At 40.1% G+C, this 14744-nt stretch overlaps 1 protein-coding gene across 1 annotated transcript in view; it reads left to right on the top strand.

Annotated features, from left to right (window-relative positions):
• The window catches only part of nphp4 (nephronophthisis 4), a 180625-nt gene that overhangs the window by 153254 nt on the left and 12627 nt on the right, over positions 1 to 14744 (top strand). Inside the window, 4 exon segments of the mRNA XM_055659409.1 lie at positions 63 to 252; positions 5557 to 5631; positions 9806 to 9962; positions 14251 to 14336. Of these exon segments, the coding sequence (XP_055515384.1) occupies positions 63 to 252; positions 5557 to 5631; positions 9806 to 9962; positions 14251 to 14336 (508 nt within the window).

The raw sequence follows: 14744 nt of genomic DNA, 5'->3' as shown, positions 1-14744 counted from the left end.
AGCCCAAGTGCTCACTAGCCTATCTGCATTTGTTCTTTGCTATGTTCTTGTATTGTTCCCAGTGTCATTGTGAACAGCAGAGAATGGAAGTACTTCAAGAACCTGAGCAAAGTACAGACCCCTTTGGAAGAGGATATGTTCCACATTGACGGAGGTGTGCAGTTCCCACAAATCTACCTACGGCCCAAAGAGACTGTCTATATCCCATTTAAATATCAAACCTTCAGCGTTGATCATTCTGTTGCCCCACAGGTACAATCTGATCTTAGAACATCTGTTTTGACATCTTGTTTTGTTTATTTTGGTTGAATTCCATTGTATTAAATTCAGAACTAATATCAAGTAAGAACACAGCCTAATAATACTTCATTGTTTCTGGTTCTGCTGGTCTGTTGCTGAAATTGTAGATATTAGTGGTTGCTATAGAAATATTACAATAAATGAAAACAGAACTTGCATACGTATAATCCCCTTCATAGTATCAGAACGTCTTAAAACACTGCAATGAATTAAATTATTTTAAAGCTTTGTAACTATTGGACTATGGCAAATTAAATTACCAAAGTATCACAGATTTAGTTGACTGTGGTTTGTTATTATTTTCAATCATGCTAATTTTACCAAAATCTCTACTGGGTGGCATATGTTTGTATCAGAATGTTGGGTGATATTTCTACTGTACTCATGATTGAATTTCAAAGAGCAAAAATGCTGGAAGCTGTAAAATGCGAGGGATGAAATAGTTTAGTTTCAGTTTAGTTTAGAGATACAGCACCCAGCTCGGCCCACCGAGTTCCCGCCGACCAGCTATCCCCGCACACTTACTCTATCCTAGACACACTAGGGTAACATTTAGAATTATACCAAATCAATTAACCTACAAACCTGTATATCCTTGGAGTATGGCAGGAAACTGGAGATCCTGGAGAAAACCCACGCAGGTCACGGGGAGAACATACAAACTCCGTACAGACTGCACCAGCAGTGCGGATCATACGCGGACCTCTGGCTCTATGGCACTGTAAGACAGTAACTCTACTGCTGCGCCACCATGCTTGTGAAAATAGTAGCAGCAGCCATTTAGCTTTGCTGACATATTGACTGGACTTTGCAGATATTATCCTGCTCCCACTGTCACCAAAAGCAAATGTTTGAGGGCTTATCCTTCTGATACAAAGTTCAGTGTCAGGACATATGCTCTCAATGTCCTCCTTTTGTGCTATGGAGTTAAATTATTCTAGAATTGTGTTCAGCCACAATAACGTGAGAATTACATTTATTTTGAAACGATTAAATAACAAATATTTAATAGTTTCAAAGTGATGTTCAGTTCTTTTCAAGCATTCATATATTGAAGTTGTTTAATTAATTCAGATGTTTTGTAAAAGTAACAAACATTCAGCAATGTTCAAAACCCCTGACAGATTTGACAGTCAGCTTTGGACAGAGGTAAGGTTTAGCTGAGTATGAAAGACTTTCCCAGGTGTTTTATTGACATTGTTCGGGTCATTTCAGTGAGATTGTAAGATCACACCAAACGCTGTCAACACACAGGACATTGTCATTTGGGACTGGGCAATGACTGCAAAAGCAAGGTACAGACTTTTCACACAGGCCAGCGCTGAGTGTGTGTGTAGGTTGCCACTGGCATCACGGTTTTGCCCACTGGAGCAATAGTAAAAAGGCATATATTCTTGTGGGTGGCATTCTGGCGCAGCCAATAGAGCTGCTGCCTCAAAGCGCCAGAGACCTGGGTGTACGATCCTGGCCTCGGGTGCTGTCTGTGTGGAGTTTGCACATTCTTTCCTTCCTACACATTTTGTCTAGCATCTGCAGTTCCTTCCTACACACTTCCTGTGACCACGTTGATTTTGTCAGGGTGCATTGGTTTCCTCCCACATCCCAAAGACGAGTGGGAGTTTAGGATAATTTGTCTGTTTAAATTGCCCCCACTGTATAGAGTTGATGAGAAAGTGGGATAACATAGAACTAGAGTGAGCAAGTGATCAATGATCAGCGTGGAATCGGTGGTCCGAAGAGCCTGTTTCCAGGCTGTATCTGTAAACTATACATTGTGTCAGAATTTAATTTAGCCTGAAAGACATGGACTTTTGTACTATGCCCGTGTTATTCTACACGGTGGAGGTTAAAGAAGTGGGAAGTGTTGTCAAAATGGGAATTGTTTGTATGAACCTTTTGTATATTATATACTACGTACTGTATACAACAACATGCACAGATTTTATTGAATATAAAATAGTGTTGGCATTGAGTCCGACTATTAAGATTCTTTGTAATTTTATAACAAATAACTGCCTGTCCTTACTTTAGCCTGAACCATGTTAAATCTGATGTATATCCAGTTCAGTTCAGTTTAGTTTTGCTGACCAATAATGTACAGTGAAAAGCTTTTGTTGCATGCTAACCAGTCAGCGGAAAGACTGTACGTGATTGCAAATGAGCCATTCACAGTGTACAGATACATCTTGTTGATTAAAGACACGGAGTTTTCCAATGCAGGTCTGAAATTGACTGCTTCTCTCAGGGTATCTGGTGAGAGCCACTTAATTCTTAATGACTTTCTAGGATTTGAGATCGCTGAGGAACAACAGTAAATTATGCTTGCGATACATGGTGCTTCCATGATTAAAAAAAAAGAACGAGTTTTTCCCCAGTGTCTGCTAACTTTGGATTCATTCATTGTTTTCAACCCAGTGATGTAGCAAAAGAAATGCAGGGAGCAGCTAATTACTATGCACTGAACTGAACAGGCTTGTGATGTGTGTAATTTGATGTGGATTTAGAAACACAATGAAAAGCACATAAAATGCCCCAGAATCAGCATGGAAAGATCCTACCCTGGTGGTTCAATTCGAAAGCAGGTTCTGCATCACTCAGAATGATGCATTTCACCACTAAGGCATCAGGGGGATTTAGTATTTAAATGTTAATTTGTGATTTACTCAGAGGAGCTTCTGGTTGCAAGATTTTGTTCTGACAAGAATGCTGATTACTTTCATTTTGATTTTCTTTTCATTTTTGCGTGGAAGGCGCTGCACTTTGAACAATTCTGGGTTCCACTGGCTTCAAGTTTGACCAGTTCACTGCTGTTATTAACCTAGATTTCCAAAGTGCAATAAACTATGTAAAATGTAACCCTGTTTTCATTGAAGTCTATTGAAAAATCCAGACTGCAGAGGACTAATAGGACCATTTAGCGTTTTTCAATAAGATCGACACAAAATGCAGCAGGGTCAGGCAGCGTCTCTGGAGAAAATGAATAGGTTGCGTTTCGGGTCGAGAAGTTTCTTCAGACTGAGAGTCAGGGGAAAGGGAAATGAGAGATATAGACGGAACGGAGAACAAATGAATAAAAGATATATACAAAGCAACTGTTGTGTGAGTGGGTTAGGTGATAACGAGTTATACAGACGGTGAAACAAAAGGATGACAGTGAAGCTAGTACGACGACTAGGGTGGAGGAGGGATGGAGAGAGAGAGGTTGCAAGGGTTGATTGGAGTTAAATACATTTTTCAGTAGTTGGTTCCCTTCTTAAAATATGTGCCCAATGGGTTAGTTGTTATGTTCAAGAAGGAACTGCAGATGCTGGAAAATCGAAGGTAGACAGAATTGCTGGAGAAACTCAGCGGCTGCAGCAGCATCTATGGAGCAAAGGAAATAGGCAATGTTTCGGGCCGAAACATAGCCTATTTCATTCGCTTCATAGATGCTGCTGCACCCGCTGGGTTAGTTATTATGTTGATTTTAATTTTCTAAAATATTCCCATTTTCTGGGAAGTTTCATTAGAATGGAGAGAGCAAGTATAACTCCCTATTCAAAGAGGGAGGGAATCAGAAAGCAGGAAACTACAGGGCGGCTAGTTTAACATTAGTACTCGGGAATATGTTAGAAGCTTTTATTAAAGACATGGTTACAGCTTGAGGCAATCAGCCAAACTCAGCATGGTTTCATGAAAGGGAAATAATTTTTATCGGTGAGACCAAGCGTAGGCTTGCCGATCGTTTCGCCGAACACCTCTGCTCGGTCCGCATTAACCAACCTGATCTCCCTGTGGCTCAGCACTTCAACTGCCCCTCCCATTCCGAATCCAACCTTTCTGTCCTGGGCCTCCTCCATGGCCAGAGTGAGCACCACTGGAAATTGGAGGAGCAGCACCTCATATTCTGCTTGGGCAGTTTGCACCCTAGTGGCATAAACATTGGCTTCTCCAATTTCCGGTAGCCCTTGCTGCCTCCTCCCCTTCTCAGCTCTCCCTCAGCCCTCGGGTTCCTCCTCTTCTTTTCTCCTTTCTTCTCCCTGCCCCCGCTCCCCCCCACTCTACGTCAGTCTGAAGAAGGGTTTCGGCCCGAAAGGTTGCCTATTTCCTTCGCTCCAAATATGCTGCTGCACCCGCTGAGTTTCTCCAGCATTTTTGTCTACCTTCGATTTTCCAGCATCTGCAGTTCCTTCTTAAACAATAAAACTGCAGACGCTGTAAATCTAAAAAGAACAGAAACGCTGGAAATGTTTAGCAGGTCAGGCAGCATCTGTGGAAAAAGAAACAGACGATGTTTCAGATCAAACACCCTTTGACAGGAAATGATCAACAACCTGAAATGTTAGCTCTGTTTCTCTTCCCACAGACGTGGTCCAAACTACTCAGTATTCCCAGTAGTTTCTGTCTCAGAGTTGAGATTCCAATCATACCAGCCGTGACCTTATTAAATGCCATAGCAGGCTCAAGGATCAAACGGTCTAATCCTGCTCCTAATTTGTATGTACATGCGTAAGCAACCAGCAAGATTAGAGTTTGCGACAATGCGATAAGTTTCAACTGAATGACATGTATGGAAATGGCTGTCAGAATCCTGCATCATGTCGCAGTGGGATGCAGGTTACAACAATTGATTCTGCTGTATAAATGATCACTCCCCTCTGTTGGATTGAACCACAGACCCGGCAGTGTCTCCAACGGTAGGAAAAATCAGGGTTTTATTGCTTTATTTATTTCAACAACGTAGCAAATCAATAAATTGTGCTTGCAGTGCTGCTTTTTACTTACAGAACATCTCACTTGTTTAAAATTGGGAAAGAGGAGAATATTTGACCACTGAGCAACCAGAGAGCTATCTAACTCTTTGATGACCCACGGACTATCCTTGATCGGACTTTACTGGCTTTATTTACACTGAATGTCATTCCCTGATCATGTACAGTATCTATACACTGTAAATGGAATGATCGTAACCCTGTATTGTCTTTATGCTGACTAGTTAGCACGCAACAAAAGCTTTTCAGTGTACCTCTGTACACGTGACAATAAACCCAACTGAACTGAACACTGATATTGAGACACTGTGGTTCTGCCATTTACTTCTATATGGCTTTGATTATAGAGCAATACCAGCAGAGACCTAGCTCTCAGCAACACGTGGGCCACCCTGAATGGGATTGGCAAGTTGTTAGAAGAAAGAGGGGAACCAATAGACAAAAACAATTGTAAACTTGTCATTTTAAGCTTCATATTGTAAACTTGTTATTTTTTTTAACTCAGGGTCCATCTGATGGGGGTCTTGCTAGAAAGAACCTGACTAATCGGGAACAGCCCCACACACCCAAGAAGATTGAAGTATGTATTATCCCATCAACAGCCTCTGAATGTGTGCTGTTCTATTTCATTACTTCAGCTGTAGATTCACCATTATGTTTCTGCTATGTGTTTTTCATCTGGTGGGTGAAGAGTAACAGTTCCAGAATTCTATTAATTTAATCTTGCTTTTTGGATTGAAATTATTTTATTCTTAAATACAGAAGTGATATTGTTTCAGAGTGGTCCATGACGCATTTATTAAATAACATCAAAACAAAAGCCCACATTTGGTCTGTCAGTATCTGCAGACTGGGAGTTTGGTTTACTATTTCAAATATAATCCTTCCCCATGATCTAAAATCTCACTCCATATTAACCATGGGTACTTTTGATCATTGCCCTATTTTATGAAAAAATGAGCATAAACACATACAGGCATTTGAATTTGTTTTTCACTGGAAATTCCTGGAAGGTAAAACCAGACACTTGCTAGAACTGCTTCCTGCTTCCCACTGAAATAAGAATGGTGGTACGTAAAACCAAAAGCCCGCTTACCCATGGCAAAGCAAGGAAGAAACATTCTTCAACAACTCCACAACCCTGTGTCTTTCCTACTTTCGTCACACACATTAGTTTAGTTTTTTTAGTTTAGTTTAGAGATACTGCACGGAAACAGGCCCTTCGGCCCACTGATTCTGCACCGACCAGCGATCCCCGCACATTAACACCATCCTACACACACTGGGATAATTTACATTGATACCAAGCCAATTAACCTACAGACCTGTACATCTTTGGTGTGTGGGAGGAAACCGAAGATCTCAGAGAAAACCCATGTGGTCACAGGGAGAACGTACAAACTCTGTACAGACAGCAGCCGTAGTCGGGATTGAACCCGGGTCTCCAGCGCTGTAAGCGTTGCAAGGCAGCAACTCTGCCGCTGCGCCACGGTACCGCCCTAGTCCTAGCATGATTAAATTCTGCTTTCTACGTGAATTCTACACACCAATACCTCCCCAACATTGTAAGGTGTGACAAAGATCAAATTCACCAGTTATAGATATTGTAATAATTGTGATAAAAACAAAATACCTAAATGAAAAGATGAATGCTGGAAATATTCAGCAGGTCTAACAGCATCTTTGGAAAGAGAAAAGGGAGTAGTATTTTCGGTCAATGATCTGTCCTGGAAATTTGAAACTTGTTGAGGTGTTGGGAAACCTTGGGAGGAGAACTTCTTCAAAGTAGGCAAGAATGTGAGGAGACATGGTAAAAAACAAAGAGAAAGACCTGTGATAGTCTGTAAAGCATGAGAGATTAAATGATAGTGAATCTTAGCTGTTAGATACCATCTTCAGGATGGTTGTAGCAGTTTGCGTGGTCTCTTGAATAGCTGTTCTCTAAAATTCTCGAAGATCAATGTTCACAGGTGTCAAGAGTGAAGTAAAGTATTTAATTATCGCATGTCCCAGGACCAGAAACATGAAATTCCTATTTACTGCAGCCTTACAGACACATTAAAAGCAACAACACAACATATAAATATACAATAATATTTCCAGTTATTATATAAAATATAATATAAATATAAATTATAAAAAATATACACTTATTGTCGGTAAACCAGACCTGATAGTGCAACCCTAAGTACAACTTTAAAATCCTAACCCTAACCCTAAGTACCTAAAGGCCTTGTCCCACTTTCATGACCAAATTCACAACCTCTGCCGAGTTTGCCCTTGACTCGTACTCGCAGCATGATCGCCACAAGGTCGTAGGAGGTTGTAGGTACTCATGGCGTCAAGCAGGTCGGGGAGTTTTTCTAGCATGATGAAAAATGTCCACGGGTAAAAAAGGTCGTGAATTAGATCGTGAAAATGGGTCAGGCCCTTAAGGGTGGTGAATCTGTGGAATTCTTCGTCACAGAAGGCTGTGGAGGCAAAGTCAGTGGATATCTTTCAGGCAGAAATAGATAGATTCTTGATTAGTACGGGTGTCAGAGGTTATGGGGAGAAGGCAGGAGAATGGGGTTAGGAGGGAGAGATGGATCAGCCATGATTGAATGGTGAAGTAGACTTAATGGGCCAAATGGTCTAATTCTGCTCCTATCACATGACCTTATGACCTTATTTTAAGGCTTTCCATGTTATATGTACAGCAAACAGTACTTGAAGAGCAACGGTGGTTGGAAAAGATTGATTGAACTATAGTTCAAGGAGGGAGAGATAGATCAGCTATGACTGAGTGGCACAGTAGACCTGATGGGCCGAATGGCCTGATTCTACTCCTATGACATATGAACTAATGAACTTACCCTAAGTGCAACCTTAATATCCCATAGAAGTTGGTTTGGTGCTGATGTAGGGTTGTGATTCGTGATTCAATTTTATGCTGGGTGGTTCAAGAACCTGATAATTGATGTGTAGAACCTCAAGGTAACGGTTCTCAAGCTTCTTCCCGAAGGTGGCTGCGAGATGGCAATGTGGCCAGGGTGGTGTAAGTCTGATGTTATTAGCTGCCTTCTTGTGGCAGCGCTTCCTGAAGATCCATTTGATGGTGATTAGATCACTACTCATGACAGACGAGGCACTTTCTATGGCCTTCTTCAGCCTTGAACATTTGAATTAGTGAAATGATCCATGATGCAACCAGTCAAGGTGCCATCGTACACCTGTAAAAGTTTAATAGAATACCAACACCCGCAAATTCCCCTCGAAATCGCACACCATGCTGACCTGAAAATGTTTTGTTTATTTCAAGTTTAAAACTTTGGAACGATCTATCTTAACTTTTGCAGCATTTTCATAAAGAGTCTCACTACCACACTCTTAAGCAGAGTTAAAAATGGGCAACTGCTGCTTCTGTTGTGGGACTGAATATAAAACACTTAGCTGGAGGAGGTGAATTGAGAAGAGCATAAACATTTTCTGAAATTGTCATAACCAGTGGGTTCTGAAGCACCTAATCAGTTGCTGTTTCCTTGCTTGAAGCCTCAGTGGAATAGTTCGGAAAGCAAAGGTCTGAGTAAGTTGGAGATTTAAAGTGTCAAATAACCAGAAGCTCAGGACATGTCTGTGGAATCAATTGAGCAATTGGCAAAGCAATCACTTGAAGTGCATTTGATCTCCCCAGTGTAGCCGAAACCACACCTGAATAGTAAAACGGTAAACCGAATTGAAGGAGAAGCAAGTAAATCCTTTATTCTTCTGAAGATAGAGCATCGGGTTGAAAGATAGTAGTATGTGATTAGTATGGGTTTGTTTAGTGAGCTGTCTAGGAAAGAAGAAATTTTACAGAGCCTAACAACTATAGATGACCTTCTGGCGATAAAAGGATACTAAATAATATATTTGATATAATGATCACAACCACTGATTTATAGGTTCTTTGTAAATGTTCTAAATAGTTCTAAATATTTTCTATTGATTTACAAATTACCAATTGTTCACCATGTGGAAAAATTTGCGGCGACTATAATGAGGGATTGCGGGAACTCCTCTCGACCATGAAGGCGACTCCCCGGCAACTAACCTGTGAACATGTGGCGACCATGTGGCGACTGTATAGTTTCCTGCAGTCGCCTAAAAATTTGCCTAAGTGGGACAGTCCCATAAGGCATTAACTCCCATCATATTACCTTGAAATCCAGTTACAGTTTCTAGGGTACTGCTGTTTCAATACAAGCAAATGTCCCAGCCAGTTTGTCCACACCAGGATCAACCAGAGTACAATAAGATAAACATTGCATGGATTTGTTTGTTAGTGTTGATTAAGAGAGGAATATTATCCACTTATCTTTTCCATGGTAAAAGTCTGAAGAACTGGGCAGTCTGAAGAAGGGGCTTGACCTGAGACGTCACTTTTCCTTTTCTCCAAAGATGTTGCCTGACCTGCCAAGTTTCTCCAGCATTTTGTGTCACCCTTTTTCATATGAGGCTTTGGAATATCAAGTATTCTGGTGCATATGGGGTTTCAAACCCATTGGCTCACCTAAACAAAGCTGTGATGAATAATAAATTACTGGGATTTGTACATTTTAATCTTTAAACAGGACAATAGAGTTTTTAAAAGGAAACACTGTGGTATAAAACATTTCCCTGATCAGCAAATCTCCAATTTGTGTTTATGTATTGTCTGAGGTTCATTATATTTACTTAAATTAAAAAAACAAAAAAAACATTACAATTTCCTTTAATTGTATCCTTTGTTTCAGGTATATTTTAAAATAGAAGATAAGAAGCCAATTGCTATCCTCCACGTGAGTGTTGAGGCTCAGCCTTATGTGATTGATCAGACATTCCGCTTTTACCATCCCGAGCTTACATTTTTGAAGAAGTCTATCCGCCTCCCACCATTTCAGTTTCTGACAGGTATTATTTGTCTCTCATAATATACCGCCTCTGTACAGTTCTAAATATTGAATGTATTAACAGTACTTATTCCTTACTACTAATATAAAATCCCCTCTAGTGCAAACAAAATGTGTAGAAAGCAACTGCAGATGCTGGTTTAAATCGAAGATAGACACGAAAAGCTGGAGTAAATCTGAGCGGGTCGGGCAGTATCTCTGGAGAAAAGGAACAGGTGACGTTTTGGGTCGAGAGGGTCTCGACCTGAAATGTCACCTATTCCTTTTCTCCAGAGATGCTGCCTGACCCGCTGAGTTACTCCAGCTTTTTGACAAAATGTAGATTCTACATGGTCAAAGATGGGGGGGCCTTGAACTGTGAGCTGGCCATTTATGGTTGAAATAAGAAGCTCTATACTTTCCTTAAGTGCAATATTGTTATGTCATCATGTTGAATTTATTGCCATCTACACAAGTGCAGCGGGGTACAGGCACAATGATAAATCCTGCAGCAGCATCGCAGGCATGTCGACAAACTAACACAAAAAATCAAATTATACATAAATTATGCATAAATAACACATAATGTCTGAAATTAAGAAAGAAACAAGGCATTAAGGCAAAACATAATTGGAAAAATTACAAAATGATGTAGCATAAGTTTATTCCATATATATCCCATATATATTTTTGCCTTTTCCACAGAACCATTTATTTTTGCCTATCTGCATGGCATTGTCTATGTGGAATTGGAAATTGGGTTGTCATTGTTATGGTGGATGGCTGTGATATGAATTTCCAACCCTTCAGCAGTCTTGTGCAGCTTGCTGGGATCTCACAGTGAAGAAGGGAGAGCTTTAGTTTGGATTGAAGTACATGGTCCATGTGGAAAGAAAATAAGTATAATTCCCCAATCACTCTAACGGCTGTTTAGAGTCGGGATGGCTTCGGTCACTGGATTTGGCATGTAATCACTTGAAGTAGCCTTCAACAGTGGAATTTAGGGGGAAGGGCTTTTTATTACCACCCTAAATGGCCAGCTCACAGTTCTAGACTCCGCATCTTGGTCCATGTAGAATCTGCATTTGCCCTGAAGTACACAAAGTTCTGGAGTAACTCAACAGGTCAGGCAGCATTTGGAGAGCATGGATAGGTGATGTTTCAAGTCAAAATCAGTCTTCAGACTTGAGTCTGAAGAAGACTCGAGTCAGACCTGAGTCTGAAGAAGGGTCATGACCCTAAATGTCACCTATCCATGCTCTCCAGAGATGCTGCCTGACCTGTTGAGTTACTCCAGCACGTTGTGTCCTTTTGTGTATTAACCAGCATCTGCAGTTCTTTGTTAATACATTCTCTCTTGCTATTTTTAATCTTTATTTACCAATTAATTGATTACAGTCCGCTTGTATATTTCATGCTCGTTTATGCTCATGTTCTGTTTCCTTTCTTTATCAATTTCTTCATTCTTTGCAGAATTCTGAATCACTCCCAATCCTCTAGCTGACTTGGATATTGGGCAACTTAAAAAAAACTTTTCTCGTAGTTTTAATACTAACATTATTTTCTCCTGTAGGCAATGATAACCCGACCTATTCCATCGAGTTCTTGTGTTTTTAAATAATATATCATGTTTCTTTGTTCCAAATTATATATTATTTCTTGAAATGTCCTATCTGCCTTACCCTTTAAAATATTTCCCAATTTATCATAGTCAGTTCACCTCTTATTGCTTTGTAATTTAATTTGTTTAGATTGAAAATCCATGTTGAATAACATAATTTTATGTAAAAATATATCCTTTTTGGCCACTCTTTCCTCAGGGCCCATCGACGGCAAAGCTATGCACGGTACAATGTTCAAAATAGCCTGTTCTCTCAATGGTTTCTCAACCTGCTGATCTAGAAATCCATCTCATATACATTCCACCTCACAAAATGGAGCCAGCATTTCTTTAACTGCCAAAGATAGACACAAAATGCTGGAGTAACTCAGTGGGACAGGCAGCATTCCTAGGGAGAAGGAATGGTGACGTTTCAGGTCAAGACCCTTCTTCAGAAACGTTCAAACAGTTCCTTCATACATATTTCTTTAACTGCCCCCCTTTAACTTGTTAAACGGAGCAATATCAGCATTTGAAACAGTCCATTTTCTGACTGATTGCTCTTGTAAATTGAATAGCATTGTACAGCTTATTCAATGACATTGGTTAGAGTTATATTTCCTTCTCTGAGTCCTAAGCCTGCTCCATATTCTGAAACTGTGACTACTGGTTCTGGACTTCCTCACCATCCCCAAATATCTGCGTGGTAAGTCATTGCTGCTCTCCCGGCATAACAAGGACATTCTTCCTCGGATACAGAGAGCAAAACCTCACACAATACTCAATGTGTGATCTCACTGTGGCAGTTGCACAATTGTACCATTGCATTAAATGTACTGAAACCCTCTTGCTCTGAAGGTCAATGTATCCTCATTATATAGCACCTGCCACTCACCTGACCTGTGCAAATCACTGTAGCTATTCCACCAGTCGCTACCTGTCACACAGACAAGGGCTTGTTTACTCCTATATTTTGTTTACTCGCTCTGCCTATCAGTTTTGATCCGAAACCCATATTCTTTCATTTTCTATGCTTATCACGTGTTGAATCTTGTCAAAGGCCTCCTGAAAGTCCACATACAACAAATACCCTGGCACTGCCCCATTCACTCTTCAAGTTATACATCAAACAGCTTGAAAAATTGTCAAAGCATGATTTCACTTTCATGAACAAAAGCTGACTTTGACCAGTCCTGTCAATATTTTCTAAATGATTTGCCATTTCACCCTGTTGAATCTTTAAAAATAGACTTGATCATTTTATGTGAGAAGGAACTGCAGATGCTGGTTTAAACTGAAGATAGACACAACAAGCTGGAGTGACCTGCTGGGTTACTCTAGCTTTTTGTGTCCATCATTTTCTGCACTGTAAATGTCAGTTTAATAATTGTATGTTTTCTTTCAACCTCCTTTTTCAAACAGTGGTGTTACATTAGCTATCTGATTGCTAATGCATCTATTTCTTGGCTCACTTCCTTAAATTCTCCAGGATGTAGAGTATAGGGCCCTAAGGAATTATCAGCCTGCATTCTCCTGATTTTCCCTGACATCATTTTCCCTGGTAGTATTGATTTCCTTCAGTTTCCCCCCCTCACTACACCTCAGGACCTCTAAAATTTCTGGTAGTTCATTTATTGTCTTCTTCCTGCAGACAGAATCAAAGTATTGGTTCAATTGTTCTGCCTATTTCTTTGTTCCTGTTGATGAATATTCCTGAAGAGGTCTAAATTTCTCTTCTCTGGTGGAATTCTCTCCACGTATTCATTTTATAATCAATTTTTATGTCCCCTGCAATCTTATTTTTACACTATGGTTTCTTCTTCTCAACTAATCCCTTGGTCCTCCTTCCCCGAGTTCTAAACTGTTCCCATTCCTCAGGTTTGCTACTGTTTTATTTTTAATGCTGATGGGATTGAACAATTGTGGTTCCTCCGCGCGCTTCTTAAGTGTATGCCATTGTGGATCTACTGCCAATAACATAAGCAAATTTGCCTCATCTATCTCAGTATCATATCTAACTACCATTCCCAGAAGAAACAGAGGAGATTAAAATAAATAATTTATTGAACTTAATTATGTTTACATAAAAATTGTAAGATTCTTTAGCTACACAAAATTGATTGATTGATACTTTGTTATTACATGTGACGTCACAGTGAAGCTCTTTGTTTTGCATACCTTACACCAACTATGCAAAGAGTCATCACATAGTTATAAAATGTTGAATGTAGTCCCCAATGGTCCCTCTTTGTTCACTGGGCACACCACCCCCCCCCACCCCCCCCCCCCCCCCCCACTCCCAAGTCAGGAGGTCCCTCTTTGTTTTCTTTCGGCGGCCCCCCTATGCCCGGCTAAAACCATTTTGATATCTATCACTCATTTTCATACTTCGTAGTATATTTACTCACAATATGGGAGTTGTCGGAGTATATGAAAACAGTTTGGAAGGTGACTCTGGGGAAAGGGACATTTGCGTCCTTTTCTGGCAGTGGGCCACGACTTCATCAGTCAAACTGTTGTCAAAACCAGCAGCAAACATACATTGTCATTATTCAACTTCACTGTCCAAATTGTCTTTCCCCCAAATTTCACCTGCTGTCATTTATTCTATTCACATCAACAGCATCTTTTGTTAATTGGATGTTGAGATTTGTGTTGCGGGTTGCAGTTCCTATTGTGCTTTTCACGAGTGTTATTTGAAATTTTCCAGATATGAAGGTGAAGGAATCACAAGCCGAGTTTCAAATATATGTCCGTTGCACCGATTTAAACGTCATTTGTAACATAAAGAAAATGGTACGTTTTTGTTGTACGGGAAATGCTGTAATGGTTGAATGCTTTTGGCCATTAAACATTCTGGTAACTTTTTAAGGCTAATTATGCAGACAAACAGATACAACAAAATTGTTTTCAGATATAAATGTAGTGCTGGGAATCAAAGAAAAGTGTACTAAGATGATACCAGAACTTGGCCTATACTTCTCTCGAATAATTGAATATGCTGATCCATAAAGTGGAAATATTGGTCATGAATCATGGAATTTGTTTATAAACCTCTCTTTACTCTTTTGGGGTTAAGAAGCAAAAATAACTGTGGCTGAAAGGTTTGCCTAGTAATTGGTTTGATTGATCTTAAGGAAATACATCCACCCTTAGTCATTAGTCCAAATCCGTCTGCTTTGTGCTTTTACAAAGTTAATATTT

Source organism: Leucoraja erinacea, chromosome 30 (genome assembly GCF_028641065.1).
Source record: "Leucoraja erinacea ecotype New England chromosome 30, Leri_hhj_1, whole genome shotgun sequence".
NCBI lineage: Eukaryota > Metazoa > Chordata > Chondrichthyes > Rajiformes > Rajidae > Leucoraja > Leucoraja erinaceus.
The sequence above is the reverse complement of the archived record's forward strand: the minus strand, read 5'-3'. Positions and strand labels throughout refer to the sequence as shown.